Raw genomic sequence first — 22,655 nt, forward strand, 5'->3', positions numbered from 1 at the left:
GTAATGGGCATGCCGTGGCTTGCACGGCATGATCCGGTAATAGACTGGAAGAAGCGCACGCTCGTGCGCTTCGGCCGCGACAGCGGAACAGAGAGCGATGGCCCTGTTACCGCAGCGCACGCACCAACAGGTGCGCGCGGCTCACCAGTCGAGACAGCGCTTAATGCTGCTGTCCCGGAGTGCCCAGGAAGTGCGCGAGGGCGCGCACAAGTGAGGCCAACGTCGGCAATGCTGCCGACGTCAGAAGAAAAAGATGTACTGGTTCCGGGAACCAACACCCACTTTCAAGTGTGCAAGGGGCAATACCTGACTCGAAGAGGTCAGGTCGACAACGACGCGTCGGCTCCGGGAGCCGACGCACCCTCGGTCATGAGGGGCTCCGCCAATGAATGGCGTCGAGGTGACAAAGGCGTGTCAACTCCGGGAGTTGACGCTGCAAACAGTGCGGACGGTTGCAAACATACCGCACTGACGCAATTCGCATGCTGTTGTGCAGCCGGGCTGCACGAAGAAACATGCGGTCAAGCCGGGCTTGGTACCGCGCGCCCGCGGACAGGGTCCGCCGGCGAACAACTGTCCACGGCCGGGCCTGGACCAGAAGAACAACTGTGCGGAGCCCGGCTCCGCACAACAAGAAGACGGCGCATGCGGAGAACGCTGCGCAAGTCTCGGTCCGGGACCGAGACGCATCAAGAGCAGTCTGCTGAGCAGACTGAGGCGGTGACGCCGGATGTCGAGATGTTAAGCGTCTTGACTCGCACCGATACTGGATTCCAGTGTCGTGAGATGGATCCCGCTAATCCTCCGACGACGGCGTCGGAGTTGACTTCGCTTCCAGTCATGAGCTGGAAGCGCTTCACACGCGACTTGCACGATGGACGCATCGAGCAGGGCTGCGTTCTTTCGAACAGCGAAAGAACAGAGAGCGAGAGCGAAGAGCTGAGACAGCTCTTCATGGGAAGTACCACGGAGCGTGAAGACTCTCTCAGTGCGAAGACGAAGCGAGAGCGCTTCGAGGAACAAGGTTGGGACTCGCTGAAGTCGAGTCCCTATTACGAATTGTTGAGGGAGTACAAAGACGTACTCCCGGAAAAGATTCCTGCGGAGCTTCCGCAGGATAAGGGCATACAGCACGAAGTACTGTATCACGCGGTAGTGGCCACTGCCGCGAGAGCAAGTAAAAGCGATCGACGACTTCTTTGAAAGTCGTCACAAAGCAGGACAAGCGCGGGAATCAAAGTCCCCGCACAGTCCTCCGACGTTCTGTGTAAAAAAGCCACAGGGCGGATGGCGCATCGTTCATGCCTACAACAAGCTGAACGATGCGACGGTACTGGCATAGGCGCCGATACCACGAAAAGATGTCATCATCGATTCGATGGCCCGGAGCACCGTTTACAGTCCTCTCGACTTACGAGATGGATTCTATCAGATCCTAATGCGTGAGAGCGACATCCCTCTCACGGCAGTGAGCACGTCAAGTGGCATGCTCTGGGAGTGGCTAGTAATGCCGCAGGGGCTTAAGAATGCCCCTGCGACCTTCAACAGGTGCGTGACGCACTTGTTGCGCGACTTCGCACCGAGCTACTTCGATGATGTGTTCATCTACAGCCAGGCTGTGGACGGGAAGACCGACGAAGAGATGCATCGGGTGCATCTCCGAAAGCTGCTTGAGCTTATGAGAAGCATAAGCTCTACGCGAACCTGAAGAAGTGTATCTTCGGGGCGAGCGAGATACCCGTCCTCGGGTGTCTCGTAGGAAAGAATGGCGTTCGCCCTGACCCGGAAAAGGTCAGAGTGATTAATGAATGGTCAATGCCTTCAAGCGTCAAGGAACTGAGACAGTTCGTTGGCTTGGCCACGTACTTGTGCAAGTACGTGGAGGATTACGCGGGCAAGATCCGCCCGCTGTCACAACTTCTTAAGAAAGAAGCTGTATGGAATTGGACAACCGATTGCCAAAAGACATTCGATGCAGTCAAGCGGGGCTTGACTGAGGCGCCGATCTTGGCAGTGGCTGACCAAGATCTCCCATTTCACGTTGTGTGTGACGCATCCGATTTCGCGATCGGATGCGCGTTGATGCAACACGATCACGAGGGCCGTGATCGTGTCGTCTACTACCAATCGCGTCAGCTGAAGCCAGTTGAGCGCAACTATCCGGTGCATGACAAGGAACTCCTTGCCATGAAGTACGCACTCGCAAAGTTCCGAGTGTATTTGCTTGGGAGTAGACCATTTGTGGTCTACACCGACCATGCATCACTGCGCACCGCAGTGAAGTCGCCACACATATCACAAAGAATGGCGAGATGGCTCTCATTCTTTGCGGAGTATAACGTCCGGGTCGAATACAAATCCGGAAGATTGAATGTAGTGGCCGACGCGTTATCACGTCGGCCGGACTACGCAGAAGCAGCTGACGTCAATGCCATTGACGTCACACGATCGAGCAAACCCACATCGTCTCTGCTGGATGATGTGAAGGCTGCGTACGCGCACGACGCGGACGCGAAGCTCTTGCTGGCCTATGGCACAGCGCCTTCTGACAAGTCCCGTCAGAAGCTGCCCAAGCACCTTCGAGCGCGTGCACACCGCTTTCGTGTGCACGACGGACTACTGCTTTACAATGCAGTCGACGACAACGCGGATCGCGTTGTCGTGCCGAATGACCATGACCTGCGCCTCAGGATCATGTTTGAATATCACGATGCCTCGTCTGCGGGACACCTCGGACGTAAGAAGACATACGTCCTTCTCACGCGTGACTTCTACTGGCACCGCCAGTACAAGTGGGTGCGCAAATACGTCCGTACTTGCGAGGTGCGCCAACGCGTAAAGCCTGTGCCGTTTGTGCAGGCTCCATTGCAATCACTACCGACTCCGTCGGAGTGTTGGAAGTCCATGTCTTTGGACTTCATCGTTGTTCTTCCCCCGGACAGCGGAGGAAATACCGGTGTTGTGGTCTTCGCCGACCGCTTCAGCAAGATGTATCATCTTGCTGCGGTGGCAGCAGAGGTGACAGCGAAGCCGACGGCCAGTTTGTTCGTTGACATGGTGTTCAAACACCACGACTTGCCGACCGATATCGTGTCGGACAGAGACCCGCGCTTCACAGCGCACCTGTGGCAAGAAGTGTTTACACTTCTTGGGAGCCAGCTTTCAATGTCGACTGCGGATCATCTGCAGACGGACGGCCAAACCGAGCGCATGTATCGCGTGCTCGTCGACATTCTGAAGAGCTACGCTCACCCGTTCCAATACTGGAGCGAGTGCTTATCGATGGCAGAGTTTGCCATCAATAACTCAGTGCATGCCTCGACAGGGCATACACCGTTCTACGTGAATGTCATGCGGCATCCACGTCTACCGAGCTTACTCGGAGTGATGGCTCCCACTTTAAGTGGGGGAGGATCTACGACTGCAATACAACAGCCGCAGAAAACCGCTGACACTTGCACAGTGTCAGCTGCAACAATGGACAAACCACATGAGTCTGCGCAGGGCGCAGACTCCTCCACCAACAAGGCCAACGACCACGGGTCTGCGCAGGGCGCAGACACCGCAAAGAACCACGCAGAGGCCGGGCCTCTAGCGGAGAGCGAGCTGAATGACTTCAGCTCGGATGCAATCAACTTCCTTACCAAAAGCCAAGCCGTAATTCGGTTTGTCCAAGATGTAATAGCAGCTTCTGTTGATCAACAGAAGCTGAACGCAGACAATGTGGGCAGAGGCAACACAAATGAATTCAAAGTTAGTTCATTGGTTTTGTTAGCTACTCAAAACCTGCCTAAACATGCAGTTTCGGAATTCAGAGCAAGCAAGCTTGCTCCGCGCTTCATCGGGCCGTTCACTGTGTTGGCACGGCACGGCAACGCATACACGCTAGACATACCGTCTAGCATGCGCCTCCATCCGACCTTTTACGTCGGACGGCTGAAGCCATACCTGCAGCACGAGCCATCTCGCTCGGCCGACCCGAAGCCTCGGCGGGAGCCGAGGCAGAAGCGGAAGCCTTGGCCTCGGCGACGAGCAGCCTCTCCTCCAGCGCGTCCGCGGGCTAGAGCAACCCCTTCATCTGGGTCCCCAACTCGACCTGGATATTCGAGGCGGTCTGCGAGATCGCCGCGACTTGGGCCTTCTGGTTCGCCAGCTCCTGCTTCAGGGCGGCGAACTCAGCGTCCTGCAGACGCTCCACGGCGGTCACCCGGTCGCGGAGAGACGCGTACTGATCAGCCCGGGGATGATCATACCCGGGGCGTGTTCCCACCCCCGCCACCGCCGATCCGTGACGCCCGCGGCTCAACCCGCTGGATTGTTGAGCGGATTGTTGACCATAGTATCCCAAAACCGAACCCTCAAGGGGCTCGTTTTCGTATTCGTTGGAGCGGATTTCCTCCCCATCAAGATACATGGGAGCCGCGGAACGTCTTGCTGGAGGACGTTCCGGAAATGGTGAGGGCGTACGAGGAGCAGTACGCGCTGGCACAGCGGAAGTAACACGAGCGCTGCGATCATCGCTAGCGCCCGAACCCTCACGTGCTAAGAACTTAGCACGGAGCTCTTTGAGACTCTCGGGCACACGGAACGACGTGTACCCGTTCAGGTCGCGGTCGCTCAAGCGGACCGCGCCTGGGAAGCACTTCGAGCGCTGAAAGCCCTCGGGTACAGCGCACGGCACGCTAGCCTCCTCCGCAGCAACGTGGAGTTGCTCCAACTTTCCACGCTTCGAGTACGTCTCGAAGCGATCACGCGCTTGCTTAATCCGATCACGGTAAGCACTCGGCCTCTTGTTGAAGTTTTCAACAAAGGCGTTCCAGCTTTGACAAAGTGCCTGCCACGCAGGCACTTTGCTGCGAGAAGATGTCTTCTTGCGTTGAAACCATCGGAGCTCATGGAAGAGTCCGATGTAATAATCGCGCCTTTGATGCGTTTCCGCATCAAAGTGCAGCTCGGCAGCCACGGCGTCATCTTTGACGGCGCTGCATACGTATAACGGCACCTCATTCGGAGGTAACGAGTTCCCATACCGGTCCGAGATCTCGGACGCGGACGGCATCCACGGATCACGCGCTGCAGGCGCAACGCGCGGAGAGCCCTGAGCTTTGCAGTCACGCGCTGCAGTTGCAGCGCGCGGAGAACTGAGAACCCCAGCGGAAGCGAATGGGGTATCACTCTCAGTTCGCGAACGCTTCGAACTCGAAGCGTCCGATTCGTCCCCTTCACGCGGGCGAATGTTCTTAGCATGGGGGTCGAGCGATTCGCTCGACACTGAGTCTTTGCGCTTTGAGGACGAGTCCTTCTCGTCCTCCATGTCTTCATCGTCGTCGTCGAAGTCGACGACGTCGCCATACTTCGCCTTCTGGCGTTCGAAGTAGTCATCGATGGAGAGATGACACTCCACCGCCTTCGGGCTCTTCTTCTGGGGCGCGCTCATCGTTGAATGAGCGCGGGTTTCTTCTCCAAACGCGGAGAATTGACGAATGGTCAATTCCGAAGATTGACGTGCGGAGACCCCGCGCGTCTAACCTTAAAGGGGGGATGGTGTAACGGGGTTACACGCACAAGTTGCTACAAGCCACTTGTGATTTTTAACAGATAGGATATCTGTTAAAAGTTTTAGATACTTCCTCACCTTGGTGTAAGTCACACCAATGGATACATTGAAGTGGGCCACCACAATGAGTGGTCCACACCTACTCAAAGATCCTATCGGTAGAAAGCAGCATCTTTCTACCAATTAGAGACGTGCATATTGGCGGGGCTCTGACAGCCAGCCGCTGTCAACCCGTTTCATAGATGATAAACAGTTTTAGCAGATTTAGGAGGAAGATCAATTTACAAACAATACAGTTCTCATTTTACCTAATCTAAGTCACTTGGAGTCTTATCTGATTTAAATTATATTTGTGTATTCAAATATAATTAACTCAAGTAATTACTAAGTACTTACGCTTCCTCATACACGTAGCGCAATGTGTAAGCTAAAGTAGTGAGTCAAGTTAGACCCACTACACGGTTCCCTATATCGGATAGCTAGCATGGAGAATTGAGTCCACGTAGGTTTGTAGTTGTCGTCGAAACCTGTCACTGCTGCGAAGCCGAGCATATTCCTCCAGTGTCTTTGGCATGCCATCGATCCAAATCATCATGTGGGAATGAAGTGATCCGGTGGAGCTTTGGGACTCAGTAGAAGCATAAAAAGCCTGCGTTGTGCCAAACAGGCCGCCTTTACCTCGCGGACATTGCTTGGCTTGATTCCAGGCGAAAACGACATCAATAATAATTTCCATGACACGGTGGAGATACCTAATTGAGACGCATCGTAGAAATTGGTGTGATTAGAGTTTCACATAAGTGCAAACACCTAATGGTTTACGTTGCGCAGGCAACCGAATTTTGGGTCGCAATCGTTCCAGTCCGAGCACGCGAAAATTCCGCTTGCACGTTCATTGTACTGTCGAAGGCATCCAGGAGTTGGGGATCGAAATCCCCAGCCAGATTCGCAATCCGAAACGTGAGTGAACTGTCGGGGGATATTGTGAAAAACAACGTTGGTTGCCCAAGTGCTAACTGCATAGCGAATAGATTCTGTCTTGCCTCCGATCGTTCGTCATTTGACCCCCAAAACGCTCTCATTCCTGTCGATATTCCAGAATATAAGTCAGCAACGTGTCGATTCGTTCGAGGTTCGGCTGGAGTCGGTCCATTACCAGCCAATCCTTTCAATCGGGTCTCTTGGTATTTAATATGAGTGAGAAGCTCGTCACGGGTTACGGCAGCAGCACTGATTGATACTCCTGGGGCAAGTCTGGCGCGAATAGAAATTGCTTGTATAGCTCGATGCCGTGCAATCACGTCAAATGCAACTAAGGCAAATGACGAGTGTTTGGCATGACGTCTCGAGGACAGACGTAAGCAGTATCGAATGTATTCCTCCAGTCCAATTTTGATCTTACGTGGCTCCTCCAACCCACCACGCCCGTACGGAAACAATTCACAGAATGACAGCGACCAGAAAGCAGGATCAAAATCAGAGAGGATTTCGGATGAGCGGCGGACAATTACATCTTGGCCGTTCATCGCATGCTGGATTGCTGCCAAGTCATTCGGACGATTGAAGTCACTTATCAAGGCTGTCGCGGTTTGCTCACATAACTCTTCATCGCCTTGGACGTTAAGATGAGCTGGTGTAGGAGCATTATGACGCCAAGTAGCTTCGTCTAATCCGTTACCAGTTATTTCAAAGCTACCCTGCTGAGTGGTTTGCTCCGTTCGATCGAGAACCACTGATGTTGGGTGCATTATGGGACTAGATTCGGGATGGCGCTCAATGTTAGCATACAGGTGGTTATTCGCGATGTACCAAGAAAGTTGCTCATGTAGCCGGGTTGCTCTGGCTTCGTACTTCTTCATTGTTCGGAGTTTTTGAGCTTCGGTCAGCGCTCCAGCCATTGTAACTCCAATTATTCCATGTGCTACGATCTCATTTGGTAGCAAATGAGCAGGGGTGGCTGGTTCAGCACGAAAATAATATGCGTGCGAGCGTAAAGCACTGCGTTTGCCGCCACGAACCACAGCCAAAACTCGCGCTGGCTGCGCTAAATTCAACATCGCGTTTTCAGTCGGTGTCGAGTCTCGGTATTCTTCAGGTAGCACTCCAATGAAAAGCTCGTTTGCAATTGAAATTTTTGGAGGGCTTTTGATCCGAGTCTGCGTGAGCGATGTCCGACAACCTTTGCAAATCTGAAAAACACCATGTGCTGTCGTCCGAACGCCACGTCTTGACAATAAAATATCTGCAAAGGGTGGGTAGAGATCCCCGACGTTGTAGAACTCACGGAGAGGGCCCGTGACGTTACTTGGCACTTTCAGTCGTTTCAACATAGAAACCACTAGCATGGAAGAGCGAGCAACAGTTGTAATTGTAACTTCAGGGTTTGGATGGAGGCAGTCGCAAACACAGCACACAATTTCGGCCATACATGTGTTGGAGAATCTCCGTTCGCATTCTGCGTGGATCCGAAGCTGTACATCAGGACTGATGGCTTCAATACCAGAAAATGAGCCGGTTGGCTCCGCCCGTTGAGGCTGACGACTCTTTCTCTCTCTTCGAGCATGCCGTGCTTCATTCTGGTCACGTTCAGACGCCGCCCGAGCCGTCTCTCGTGCGATTCTCCGATTGCGTTCAGCTACGCTTTCACGAGAATGCATGGGTAATTGTTGGATGAGGAAAGAAAATCGTAAAGAGATACTTTCAATTAAAAATATGTTTTTAAATCATTGAAAACCAAAAGAGAGATATTGCAGAAGTTTCACATTGACATTTAGTTACCGTTGTCATCCCTACGTTTACGTGTCTTCTTCTTTGCATCGGTCTGTCCTTCCTACAACTTCTTCTGCAGTCTTCATCAAGGCAATTTCCGCAAAGTGGTATGGATATGTGTCATCATTCGCCATCAGCGTCCATACGGACGAGAGCGGTGCAACCACGGTTACTGCTTCCATGCTTGTGGGAGCAATACAATCTCCGTCAGCATTTCTCATAAATCCACACGCCCATCCGAACGGAACAATCACGGGTTGGTTTGGTGCCCCGTAGCAGGATCGTCCTGGATATCCAACTCCGCCAGCTGGGCTTCGTCGAGGACGTCGATATCTTCACTGTGGCATGTGCCACACAGGATACCGTTCCAGATATCAACTTTCTCGACCCCCCGCAGCCGCAGCAAATTACCGATCACGAATCGCCCGTCGTCGATATTGCCACTCCAGACGGCCACACGTAGGATGAACCGCTGTTGCGTAGCGTGTGGAAGCGAACTTAGAGTAGCAGAAGCAGACGGAAAGTCCGACACTGGACACGTGCTTATCAGCTTCAAATGGACACCACGCGCAAACGTAGCCTTGCCATACAGACGGAAAACACCTCGAGCAGACCCCTCTCTACCCACACGACTATGCATGTCAGAAACGGTAGTTATGGTTTCTTCCCGCATTTCATCTGCGCGAGCTTGGTTCAATTGCTGAAGCAGCGACATTCTTCTTTGCCTTGGTTGTTGCCTTGTTCTCCGCAAAAACAAAAAATGCTGTCGTTTGTGGGTTGAAGTTGAGTGCTTCGATTGAGAGTGGCGCTGTGACAATAAAAGATGGGACTAGCGGAAGTCGATACGACAAGTAGCATCAATTTCCGAACATTTCAATGTCTGCTCGCAGCAACGAAATTCTAGCGTCGTCGGGGCCTGGCAAGAAAACATGGATAGGATAGTCCGGAAATGTCTGCCTGCAACTGGGTGGCATTGCTGAGACCTAGACACGTTGCTGGGACCTGGTAAGAAAGCCTGGATAACTGGGCCCTGAGACGCCTGCTCACAGCCACGAAATTCTGGCGTTGCTGGGACCTGGCAAAACAAAGCTAGCTGATACCTGCTTGCAGCTACGGGTGTACGGGGGATCATGTATGTTTCCCGGAGTTGGTGGTTGTGGTCACGAACGTACATCAAAAGTGCTCAGCAAGCGCAAAGCGAGTAAGTTTGGTTCATATTGCGCCCGGACAACGCTGCCTATTATGAATAGAACCTCGTACGAGTGTTAGTACAAACAACCAGAGCTGATTATAGAAACGTCGATGTAATCATGCTACCGCACTTGCACTGCGGTGCACTGGGTCAACTGTATTTATCGACTAGGATACCGTACACACACTGCCGCCCTGCTTAGTAGTTGCTCACATTGAGGTGGTCGGCTGTCATAACATTGGCTCACGCCGAAGATAACACGTACCGTCCTCCGAAGCGTACAGCTGTACCGCCTCCTTCGGCTCAGGAGTCGCTAGCAGCGCCAGGTCCGTGTCCATCATGTGCATGTCCTTCCCCTCAGCCTTGTACTCCTTCTCCGACACCTCGGTCCACGTCTCGTGCACGAGCACCAGGAAGTACTCGTTCGACACCATGAGCGAGTTGTTGCAGTACGAGCCGCTGTAGCTCAGCGTCTTCTGCAACGCCACGCTACGCGGACGGTCAGCCAGAGCGACCGCCTCGTACGGAGACACACCCAGGATCTTGATGTTGTCGTGCATAGCGAGCAGCGTCGTCTTGTAGTATTTGCGCGGGAAGCATCTCCGCGTCGTTGTCGGCGTCTGTGCGGTCGCCCAGGGAAGTCAAAGGTTACGTTATCGGAGTCCCCGATCGCCACCTGGCCCGCCAGCTCGATCAGGCCGGCCGCCGACAGCGTCGGGTACGACTTCTTCACGGGCTCCAGCGCGGACATGATCTTGTCCACACCGGTGTTCACCGGCCTGTTCTGTTGAGGTTGCACTTCGCTGTCTGATCGACTGGATCCCTACCGCGAGGCAGACGGCCTGCGCGTGCTGGCACGTGCCACCGGGGTCTGTGGTTGAAGATGGGAAGATCTCGCAACCTGATTGGCTGGACTATCTCTGATACTGGAATGTGATTGGACGACAACTTCAACTTGGGTACTTATGATTTGCATGTGTTGAGTCAACCGTTTTGAGCCGCAGCCGTGACTAGGCTGATCAGTCTTACGACTGGCACCTTCGTTTGGACCGCAGCCGAGATCGTTTGGACCACATCTACAAGCCTCAGCTACTAGGGAACATTGCATACAGTAGGGACTGCTAGCTGGTAAAGACACTAACCTAAATCGAGCTCACTTTCGGATTTCCTTCCAACTACTCACTCGACTACCAAGCCTCATTCGCACACTCTCAATTGGTTATGAGCCCAAGCTACGCGGATACCGTCAAGCTCGTGGAAGGTAACTACTTCCACTGGGAGTTCAACATGCGGATGAAGCTCTCGCACAAGGGACTGATGTCCCATATTATCAAGGCAGAGTTAGACCCAGTGAGCAACCGCACCACGGATGCATGGAAGACTGACGATCTGAAAGCCCTTGAGGTGATCGCTGGCGACGTCAGCCTCACATTCCAAGTCTACATCCGTGGTGCGATGACTGCGATGGACGCATGGACCATGATCCAGGAGCAGTTCAACCGGAGCACGTTCAAGAACCGACTCATCGTCACCAAGAAGCTGCATAACTTCAAGATGGAGCCCGGTACGCGGTTCACGACGAACGTGGACCGATTCAAGGACATCGTGCTCCAACTGGAGACGATTGGTGAGCCTCTCGACGAGACCCGCCAACTCGTGCTGCTGCTCGGCAGTTTGACCGACGAGTACCAGATGATCAGTACCGTGCTCGAGAACACGCCGAACAGGACGCTCTCGTACGCAATCCAAGCACTCGCTGATGTTGAAGCCTCGGATGAATTGTCATCGGCTCAAGCGAAGGCGTTTGCTACGAAGAAGAAGGAGTATTTCAAGCATCGGTTCAACGGCAAGTGCTTCTACTGCAAGAAGACTGGCCATAAGGAATTCGAGTACCGCAAGAAGAAGGTCGACGGCGAACGTGAGCAAGTCGCGCAAGCTGCGTCCGACTTCGCGTTTACGGCAACAGGTGCGATGGACAAGTCGGAGTGGCTTGTGGACTCCGGTGCCAGCTCGCACATGACCAGCGTCCGGGACAAGTTCGTGTCCATGAAGGAGCTGAAGACGCCAGTCCGCATCACGATCGCGGATGGCACGAAGATCGACGCAGTTGCAAAGGGCACCGTCGGAAAGAAGCTGATGGACGGAACGTCTGTCACGCTGTCGGATGTGTTGTACATCCCTGAAGTTGATGGAAGCCTCATCTCGGTTGCGAAGCTGGCCGAGAAGGACGTCGTCGCGCAGTTCAGCAAGGACAAGTGTCTTTCGCTATGGCGATGCTACCGTCATGGAGGCCAAGTGTTGGAAACGTCTACAAGTTGAAGACAGTGAGGGGCGAGGTGTGTCGTGCGGCGACGGCATCTCGTAAGGAGCCATGGGCCGTTGTGCACGCCCGTCTCTGCCACATCCCGTTCAAACGTTACGAACAGCTGTTGACCATGGCAGACGGAGTGCCTTGCGTTTCGGATGGTGTCACAAGTGGTACCGTCTGCGCAGGCAGCTGCATGGGCAAGATGAGAGCGGGCGACTATCCGCGACACCCGGAGAAGCTCATCAAGAGTGCAGGCGTACTGGATCTGGTGCACACGGACGTGATGGGACCGATGCAGACCAAGACACCCGGTGGCTGCACGTATGTGGTAACCTTCATTGATGACTACTCACGTCACGTGACCATCTACTTCATGAAGGCCAAATCGGAAGTGCTGTCGAAGTTCTAGATCTTCAAGGCAGCAATGGAGAACGCAACAGGCAAGGCGATCAAGCGCCTACGTTCTGACAATGGTGGCGAGTACACGGGCAAGCAGTTCAAGGCCTACCTCGACCGCAGTGGCATCAAGCATGAAAAGACGGTGCCAAACACGCCTCAGCAGAATGGACTGGCTGAGCGCATGAACCGAAGTTTGGTGGAGATGGCGCGCTGTATGCTCTACCACGAAGCCATCGAGAAAAAGTGGTGGCCGAAGCCGTAAGCACGGCTGCGTGGATCATCAACCGGCTCCCCAACTCGGTGAACGTCAAGACGCCCTACGAAATTGTGCATGGAACCAAGCCGCAGCTCAAGAACATGAAGGTATTCGGTTCAGTCGGCTACGCGCACATTCCCGACGAGAAGCGCCGCAAGTTGGATGCTAAGGCCTTCAAGTGTCGATTCGTGGGCTACGAGGATGGCGTCAAGGGATACCAAGTTCTCAACGTGGTGACGGGAAAGGTGCAAATCGTGCGCACCGTGAAGTTCGTGGAAACAACAAGTCTGGATGACATGGTGGAGAAAATGGAGCTGGATGACGATGTAGTCAAGGTCGAGCAGCCCAGCCATATGGGTATCAACCGAACGAGTCAGGACAAGTGACACGTGCCAATGGATTCTGAAGTTGGGGACGTGATCCCACTTCAACGTGACATGGGCGTAAACGATGCGATCGTGCCATGCGGATCGACAAATCATATGATTACCCGATCGCGTGCTCGCCACATTTACGAGACAACGGATCCTGGCGAGGCAGGCGCTCGCAAGAAGCAAGTCGTGGCGCCGTCGACTACTGGCACGAAGCGCCAGAAGACGATTCAAGGCAGAGTTCAGGTTAACGAGGACCAACTTGCAATTGAAGGTGTCCAAGCAATGGCTGCAACGGAAGAGGTCCCGACGTCATATGAAGAAGCTATGGCGAGTGAGGACCAAGTGGAATGGAAGAGGGCTATGCAGAGAAAGTTGAAGTCGCTCGTGGCCAACAAGACATGGAAGTTGGTGCCGAGACCAGCTCATCAACGACCGATCGGCTGTCGTTGGGTATTCGCATTGAAACGAGAAGGGACAATTCATTCGTCACAAGGCCCGTCTCGTAGCCAAGGGTAACTCGCAACGTCACGGCGTGGACTACGAAGAGACGTACGCCCCGGTGGCTTACCTGAACTCGATTCGCGCCAAACTGGCGACGTGCGTCGCAGATGGATACGACATCGAGCAATGCGACGTCGACACCGCGTTCCTGTACGGCAAGCTGGAAGAAGAGATCTACATGGACTTGCCAGAGGGACTCCGAGATCTCTTGACACTTGCCGAAGAAGATGGTGAAGAGGACGTCGTTTGTATGTTGCTTCAAAGTTTGTACGGACTCAAGCAGGCGTCACGAGTATGGAACGAAACGATCGACGCGCACCTCAAGGTGATGGAATTCAAGCCTGCTGACGCCGACCCGTGTGTGTACACAAGAGGCGATGGAGACGAGCACTGCATTGTGTGTCTCTACCTGGATGACATGCTGATCGCATCGCGGGACAAGGCGGTGATTACATCGGTGAAGGCTGGAATCGCGGAGAAGTTTCGAATCGAGGACCTCGGGCGCGCACGTTTCATTCTTGGAATTGAGATCGACTACGACATGGATCAAAAGACATTGATGATCTCTCAACAAGCGTACACATAGTTGATCATCAAGAAGTTTGAACAAGAGAACGCGAAGTCGTGCACATCGCCTATGGAAGCTGGAGTTCATCTGACCAAGGCCGACGAACCGCAGGCGGAAGAAGAGCAGACCAAGATGAAGTCGAAGCCCTACCGATCGCTGGCGGGCAGCCTGATGTACCTGGCATGTGGAACACGACCTGATATTTCGGTCGCGGTTGCCAAGTTGAGTCGTTTCCTGGAGAACCCTGGCCAGAAGCACTGGGACCCCGGAATCAATATCTACTGAAGACCAAGGACGTGGGCATCACGTACGATGGGTTACGTGGAACCGAGCCCGACGCCTACTCGGATGCGGACTGGGCCGGCAGCCGCGACGACCGTCGTTCCGTAAGCGGGATGATGTTAATGATGTGCGGTGCTCATGTGGTGTGGCGTTCGACGTATCAGAAGACTGTCGCGTTAAGTTTTACAGAGGCCGAGTATATGGCGCTGAGCGAATGCATGAAGGAGTGCGTCTGGATGCGCCGTCTATTGAAGGACATTGGCACTGAACAAGTGGGGACTACGGTGATCTACGAAGTCAACCAAGGCGCGATGGCACTGGCGAAGAAAGTTGGATACCAAGCTCGCACGAAGCACATCGACATACGCTACCACTTCATTCGCGAGAAGGTGGTGAGCAACGAAGTCGAGCTGGGGTATGTCGAGACCAAGAACCAGCTCGCTGACTTCATGACGAAGGGTCTATTGTCAAAGACGCTCTGCTACTTGATGATGTGTAGCAACGTTGGATCCAAGCTCGAGACATCGAATTGAGTGGGTGTGTTGAGGTTGCACTTCGCTGTCTGATCGACTGGATCCCTACCGCGAGGCAGACGGCCTGCGCGTGCTGGCACGTGCCACCGGGGTCTGTGGTTGAAGATGGGAAGATCTCGCAACCTGATTGGCTGGACTATCTCTGATACTGGAATGTGATTGGACGACAACTTCAACTTGGGTACTTATGATTTGCATGTGTTGAGTCAACCGTTTTGAGCCGCAGCCGTGACTAGGCTGATCAGTCTTACGACTGGCACCTTCGTTTGGACCGCAGCCGAGATCGTTTGGACCACATCTACAAGCCTCAGCTACTAGGGAACATTGCATACAGTAGGGACTGCTAGCTGGTAAAGACACTAACCTAAATCGAGCTCACTTTCGGATTTCCTTCCAACTACTCACTCGACTACCAAGCCTCATTCGCACACTCTCAATTGGTTGTTCTGCAGCAAAAAGTGGTGTGGCGTTGCTGGGACTAGCAAGAAAGCCTAGCTAGCTAAGTCCTGAGACGTGTTGCTGGGACTTGGCAAGAAAGCCTGGATAACTGGGTCCTGAGACGCCTGCTCGCAGCCACGAAATTCTGGAATGTACAATGCCTGCTTGCAACTACAGGTGTAACTTGAACCCCCTCCCTCGACTCCCCACGAAAGTTAACGACAAGCAGCATCCAGATTATCTTGTCACGCGAATGTCGCCCCTAAAAGACTCAAGCAACACGCACTGGATAATATACTATCTGCGCATGTATAAAACCTGACAGGTTCGTCCCGATACATTATTATTTTGTCTTCTTATAAGAGATTAAGGGATATGTGTTTATATAGGGACTAGTACGCGCAGTTGTATCGCACCAACTACTCTGGATAAAATCCAGAGAACTGCTCACTTACGAGTACACTTACGGAGCCCGCGACGTAGCGTTTTTGCACATGCTGAAGAAAGAGGAATTGTGCCAGCCTGTTGATACACAATTTCTATATTATACCGTCAGCTTAGAAAATTTCTAAACAACATGCTAAATTTATATTTTTATTAATAGTTCACTACTTAGGAAAATTAACTATTATTTTTAATGAGTACATGGGTAGGTCATGTCGAGTTCTCAGCATTGTTGAGAGCATAGATGGAAGACTAGAACGCTGTCAGGCAGGGCAAACGCCTTGGGAACTTGGACACGTAGCTTGGCGAGGAGATGGAGCTGTCACAAGTGGTTAAGGTTCTCCGCACCGCACCCTCACAGATCCTACGAGCATTGTAAATAGTGTACTAATGCTTCTACATCTTATCTAATGTAGGAGACGTGAGCACAAGAACCTCGAGAGAACTTCCGACAGGTCATTAGTCGGCATGACCGCTGAATTAAACTACCATAGGAGGGACAATAGGGTACGCGCTGTACTTGTAAGAGCACTAGCGAACACATTATATTATAATAAACCTGCTTACTGATACAACGATGCGACTGAAACAGCAACTATAATAAGACAGTTATTGTCTTATGCAAGACCTCACACAAGAAAAAATACTGCATGGAGGGTCCTGCATGTAATAACGAAAGCAAAGGAAGAAATGGCCTCTCAAACCCTCTGTGTTTACCTTTACCGTTCGCTTACACTCTGTTTAAAGTCGTTTCAATGTTCCTCAGAAATCAGCAGTTGCAAACATTCGCGTCGCCGGAATAGCGATTTGAAGGTTTTACTCGTTTTTCCGAGCAGAAACAGCTTTCTTCTGAATTCAGCAGCGTTTACTCGTTTTTAAGGCCGTTCCCTTACGTCAGTATTTATTTATTTCTGATAAAGTAAAGTTAGAAACATACTAAGATGGCGTACCCCTGAACAGTACCTCGCTAACAAAGAGCGCGTCAAAGCAGCCCAGAAGCGCTACTACTAGCACACGCGACGCTCGCTTATCGTATCAAAAAGAACTACGATGATAAGCAGATTCGAGCTCGCAAGCGTAAGCCCAGAACCGAACTTAATTGTGAAACCGAACTTAACGAATTATTGTCTTTCTCAGATAAAAAGTCAAGTCCAATGGTAGCCGCTGACTGACGCAGGGATTGGTAGTAAAATCACAATTAGTACTATACACTACAAAAATATTATACTATTATTAATATTAATATTACCATTCCAAGTATCGCAGTTAGAACTAACATAAACTTAGTAGGAACAAAACCCACGATATTAGTACTAAAAAACTACTAAATATCCTACTAAATTTCAGGTTGAAGTTCAAGGTCAATTGCTCCAAAGGACGCGCACTGGGTGGCAAACGGGTGGTCACCGAGCGGCTCTGTCGTATTCTCCCGCTCATTTTGCGTTTTCTTCCTTGAAGATCGCACCGGATCCGATGAGGTGCTCCAAGGCCGATAGCTGTTTGCCTGATATGACGTCAACGGCGCCGTGTTGCATCTGCGGTCGTCCGGATCATCATATTTGTAGCAATGAAGTCTGTGGCGAGGCAGCGTTTTCCAAACGGTACGACTATCACTACTTGGGTCCATAGTTCGCTAGCATCTAACGCGTTCACCTCTATGCGTAGCTTTTGCAGTCCAGGGTGCGTTTTATCTTCAGGAATAACGATCAGCCGGACAGTGAGCCCTCCCCAGCAAGCAGTCAAGGGATATTTGTGTCGGGTCAAGCTACGGAGGTGGATGAAGCTACTCTCACGGAATCTGACAACCTTACTCAAGCAACAACGAGTCGTAAATCTGGTGTTTGGATTCCGGTTGATATCGGCCATTACAAACCCTCCCGAGTTCGGGATGCCCATTGCTCCTCAACATGTTTTCGAGAGTCTTTTCGACAGGTTCGTTTGTATTTAGCCCTCTCCGCACACGCACAGTCAATGCGCGAGCCCAGCGCCAGCTAATTCTTCATCACAACTACGTAGAGATTGGGCGGATGAGGAAATGCGAGCGGAATCTGTGGTAAGGGCGTTTTAGTAGTTTGATTTTAATATTAATAACTATATTTATTAATATTACATTTTTCACGCACCCAATTAGTAATATTAATATACTTAGTAAATCAAAATCGTCTCCCGAATTATTAATATTATTTTAGCGGCGAAATCGATATTACTACCAATCCCTGCTTGCCAGATATTTGAATTAATTCATTTCAGATTTGTTTTGTAACTAGATGACTAAGATACAAGATTGATCCCGATAAAAGGTTAAATATGGGGGGGGGCAGAATTACCGACCGAGATGGTCGCCATATTTTTTATGGTCAGCGAACATCACATAGGGTGAACCATTTCCGAAATGACCAACCATTTCTGAAATGGTCGAAATGGTCGACCATCCGCAACGGTAAATCTCCCCTCAGTCTTGAATCTTCCCCCGCAGCGCACGCTTGGAAAGCCAAGGAAGCCACGGCAACCCACCTCTCGCCCGCGAACAGCAAGTACGGACGTTGATGTAACCCGCCACTCGGTAGAAGATAGCACGTCCTAATTGGTGTCCTAAACGTCCTATTTGGTCTAAATCACCCGTAATTTACGGTCACTATCGGCCACTAAACTGTTTTTTTAGGACAACACAGTCCAAAATTAGGTGTGGAGCACAGCACAGTAGTTTCAGACTTGAACACACAGTAGTTTCACAACGGACGCATGGCGCCCACTGGTAAGGGTCGCCATGCCAGCGGTCGCAGGGGCAACGACCAAGTAGGAGAGACAACTTTCTAATACACACTATCGCGTTTGCATTCAACAGCACAAAAGACCACAAAGTATACTTCGGTTGCGAGCTGTTCGCAATCGGTAGTCAAGTAGACCAAGGATGTCGCGCTTCAGGCTGGACAGCGATGGCGACGCGGAGATGACGGTTCCACAGCCGGTCTACGAATACATCGGGCCTCCCAAGTTAGTCGACTGGGATCAAGCTTCGCTCGTGAAGTGGCGAAGGGCTCGACAGCAGTATGAGGAGAACATTCATGAGCGCTGTGAGTGGACGGGTGAAGACTACAAGGCCGTCGTAAGAAGTGTGCGCAGTGCGGTCGACCCCGATATGATGACGTTCTTAGCCACGTACGAGATCGGCAAGGACAAGTCTCAGATCACGGGTGAGGATATCATGGTCAAGGTCAAGGAGAGGTGCGAGACGACTAATCGCGACTATCCCGCTAACCCAACCGCGCTGTTCACTCAGAATCTGAAGATGGACTTGATGGTTAAAGACGTACCCGATCGAGTGGCCAAGTACTTCAGGCAGTTCGAGAAGATTATAGCGGATAACGGATTTCATGAGCATCTGGGCCGAGGTTCACACTCTGATGACGACTACGTGGCACGGACGAAGCAGCGGACCAAGATCTTGGTCGATAATCTATCGCCACCTATGCTATGGGATGAAATCAAAGGCATGCTGGAGCTAGTGAAATTTCGTCACATCCGGACCAACGACCAGGCATTGTACAAGTTGATCCTGGAACGTGCCGAGCTGCAGCAGTTATTTTACAATCGGTTTAGGCAGGCCGACTCGGCTAAAGCAGCTCCTAGGACGAGCAACCGCAAAGGAGGCAAGGGGCCGTCAACGCAGGAGAACACCCGGTCTGATTCCGGGCAACGCAGCTCAAATGAAGGTGGGAAGGCGACAGCAGGGCCAGGTAACAGCGGCCAGGGTCAAAACCAGCCCCGAAAATGGGGATCGGGACGACCGCCACCACGTACGGGTTGTCTACACTGCAAGCAAGATCACTGGCTACGAGATTGCCCAGTAGCCACATCAGAAGAGAAGGAGGCAGCTCGTGCAACCCAGCAGTCCAAAAGCTGGAAGGTGAAGAGGGCTGCTGTCGGCAAACACGATGACATCGGTGAGTTTGCAGAAAAGGGAGCGACCCCGATGAAGGGAGCGGATGGTGAGGAATACTCGGTCGTGATTAATGGAGCTGTGGAGATTTCGATGTGTCCTGACACGGGTGCAGACAAGTGCATACTTCCAGCTACAGCGGTCAACCAAGTACGTGCAGCAGGGGGTATGCTCGAGACGACACGCCTGATACAACCTGAGCCTGTCGAAGGAGTCGGCGGCAAAAGTCACCCTGTGTCATGAAGCAGCACAAATAGATGTGCAAATCCGAACCTCCGCAGGATCGGTCAATCTCTACAAGCTAGATTGTCTAGTAGTCGAAGGAGAAACGCAATTTCTCCTGAGCAAGAAGGTGATGAAGCGCCTGGGAATTGATGTCAAGAGCGCTTTTGAGCAGCTGGCAAACACCAGTGTTGAGCTCACTCACGATGATTTCCCTGATGAGCCAGAAGTGGGTGAAGTGGTGGATGCAGATATTGAACGGGAGCTAGACCGCATGTGTAAGGAGGTCAACGAGGTGCTGAGTGATGACCAGTACAAGGATTTCCGAGCTGAGGTGATCAAGTTGAGTTAAGGAGTTCACGAGACTCTATCGTACACTGATCGGACATGACGAGCCAGCTTTGGTGGAGCCCCTGGTGGTCACACTAAAGAAGGGAGAAGAACCGGTTCGCTGCAAGCCACGACGATATCCGCCAGCGCAACTTAAATTTTTGGAAGAGCATGTCGCACAACTGCTCAAGTTTGGGTTCGTCAAGAAAAATAATCTCAGCAAATGGGCGTCAAATGCAGTACCAGTGCTGAAGCCGGGCAGTAACAACGAGTTCCGGGGGACCAACAATTACATCAAGATCAACAATAAGACAGTGCCAATTGCGGGTACTATGCCGCACTTCTCAATTATCCTGAGGCATGTATCTGGCGTCAAGTTCATCGCCAAGTTTGACATGTTCAAGGGGTTCTGGCAGATCATGCTCGCTGAGGAATGCCAAGAGATGTTCAGCTTCATGACACACGATGGTGTCTACACACCATTGCGCGTGCCTCAAGGAGCGACAGATTTGGCGCTACATTTCCACAATCAAATGCAGACGGTCTACAAGCCGCTACTGTACAAGGGAGCGCTTATCTGGATCGATGACATCATTGTGTATGGCCGGACGGAAGAGGAATTTTTGGCAAACCTCAGGTTGTTTTACGAGCTCACTGCAAAGCACCGCCTGAAACTTAATGCCAAGAAGAGCGTCCTTATGGCGTTTGAGGTGTCGTGGTGTGGGCGAATTATTGACGGCCAAGGTATTAGACAGGACCCAGAGAGGCTATCGGCTTTTAGTTTCGCTGCCACCACCTTAGACAGCAGCCGATCTCCAACGATTTCTGTGCGCGTGTAACTGGATCCGAGACAGTATCGCGGACTTTGCGAGGGTTTTCGAGCCAATGCAGTCTAAGTTGAATGGAGCTTTGGTGAACCGGAGCAGGAAAAAATATTCGGCCAGAGCAGTAGCTTTGACGTGGTCTGAGGATGAGCGGGGGGCATACTCGTTTGCTCTCCAGGCAATCGCAGCCTCAGCTAAGCTCTACTTTCCAGAAGACAAGGCAGCAATTTGTCTCCTGACCGACGCCAGCGACTATGGATGGTCAATTATCCTGACACAAGTGCGCGACTGGAGAAACGACATCCCAGTAGAAGAACAGGCGCACGAACTCTTAATTTACCAGGGCGGTGTCTTCCGGGGAGCGCAGATTCACTGGTCTGTGGTTGAGAAAGAAGCGTACCTAATTGTGCACGCGTGCATCTCACTCGACTACATTTTAGAGAGAGAAGGAGGATTCAAAGCATTTTGCGATCACTCTAACCTGATTCAAATTTTCTCGCCGTCGGAGGATGTCAAAAAACACACTCGAGGCAAATTACTCCGGTGGACACTACGTATATCGTGTCTGAGATACACGATCGAGCATATTGACGGAGAACGCAACCTCTGGGCGGATATAGTGTCGAGATGGACACCACATGGATCAGCACCAGCGACGACGACGGTTCGCGTCAAAGCAGCGAGAGCAGTAGGTCAAGGGTCTTTGTCGAGGCTCCGACCCTTGCAAGATGATCAGTTTGAATGGACAACTTTGGAATCAATCCAAGAAGCTCAAGCATCAGCAGAAAACCCAGGATCAGGGTTTGAGAAGGATGAACAAGGTGTTTGGGTGGCGGACGGCAAGATATGGCTGCCATCTAGCAGAGAAGATCTCATTTTGCGTGTGATGATTATCGCTCATTGTGGTACGCGAGCCCACCGCGGAGCAGATGCCATGCTTCAGTTGCTACGCGACGAATTTGTGGTAGAAGATTTGCGGGTGCGTGTGGAACAATTTGTGAGCGACTGCTTATTGTGTAAGCACGTTAAAGGAGGGAAGCTAATTCAACGTCCCTGGAACAGCACTCATACAGCTACACGCCGGAATGAATTACTGCACATGGACTTCTTGCAGATGGGGGAGAGCTACGGCGAGTCACAGTATCTACTCGTCCTTAAAGACGACTTGTCTCACTACTGTGAGCTGGTTGCATGTGAGAGTGACAACGGATTGGTTGCGGCCTCGGCAGTGCTCGACTGGTATAAGCGCTTCGGACTGCCAGAAACATGGATGTCGGACAACGGATCTCACTTTCGGAACACTCTCATGGAAGATCTGAAGAGCAGGCTCGGAGCCCAACAACGTTTTGTACCTGTATACACACCCTGGCTAAACGGCACGATAGAGCGCTTGAATCGCGATGTACTTCAAGTGGTCCGAGTACTTCTGCTGGAATTCCAACTGGACTCGCGAAACTGGGAATATTTGCTGCCCGTGATACAATCCAATTTAAACCAGACCCCTGTCCGATCGTTAATGGGGAAGTCCCCGATGGAGGTTTTCACTGGTTTGGATCGTGAACCCATTGTTAATGTGGTTCTGAAGCCGCGAGCACGAGCAGGGACGTATGAGGTGGTGCAGGGCGAGTTACAGCAACACGAGGCCCAACTAGATGCACTACGCTCGAGTTTGAACGAGCTTCATGCAGAAATTGTCGAGACGAAGGAACGTCGTCGAC

General features: G+C 51.9%; 4 protein-coding genes across 4 annotated transcripts; 3 read left to right on the forward strand and 1 right to left on the reverse strand.

The window, feature by feature from the left end:
• Positions 1–9,748: 9,748 nt before the first annotated feature.
• Positions 9,749–10,269, reverse strand: IUM83_17178 (Catalase/peroxidase HPI; the record flags this gene model as incomplete). The annotated part of the gene is made up of 2 exons (XM_067942110.1): positions 9,749–10,138; positions 10,195–10,269. 2 exons carry the CDS (start codon positions 10,267–10,269, stop codon positions 9,749–9,751), a joined length of 465 nt encoding a protein of 154 aa, XP_067790867.1.
• An 8,263-nt stretch (positions 10,270–18,532) lies between these two features.
• IUM83_17179 (uncharacterized protein) lies at positions 18,533–18,908 on the forward strand (the record flags this gene model as incomplete). Its single annotated transcript, XM_067942111.1, has 2 exons — positions 18,533–18,846; positions 18,902–18,908. 2 exons carry the CDS (start codon positions 18,533–18,535, stop codon positions 18,906–18,908), a joined length of 321 nt encoding a protein of 106 aa, XP_067790868.1.
• A 1,008-nt stretch (positions 18,909–19,916) lies between these two features.
• Positions 19,917–20,135, forward strand: IUM83_17180 (uncharacterized protein; the record flags this gene model as incomplete). Its single annotated transcript, XM_067942112.1, has 1 exon — positions 19,917–20,135. One exon carries the CDS (start codon positions 19,917–19,919, stop codon positions 20,133–20,135), a length of 219 nt encoding a protein of 72 aa, XP_067790937.1.
• Positions 20,136–20,445: 310 nt separating this feature from the next.
• IUM83_17181 (Gag/polymerase/env Polyprotein) lies at positions 20,446–20,952 on the forward strand (the record flags this gene model as incomplete). The annotated part of the gene is made up of 1 exon (XM_067942113.1): positions 20,446–20,952. The coding sequence occupies one exon, from the start codon at positions 20,446–20,448 to the stop codon at positions 20,950–20,952; it is 507 nt and encodes a 168-aa protein (XP_067790936.1).
• Between the last annotated feature and the right edge of the window lie 1,703 nt (positions 20,953–22,655).

The sequence above is a fragment of the Phytophthora cinnamomi genome (genome assembly GCF_018691715.1).
Source record: "Phytophthora cinnamomi strain GKB4 chromosome Unknown Contig43, whole genome shotgun sequence".
NCBI lineage: Eukaryota > Oomycota > Peronosporomycetes > Peronosporales > Peronosporaceae > Phytophthora > Phytophthora cinnamomi.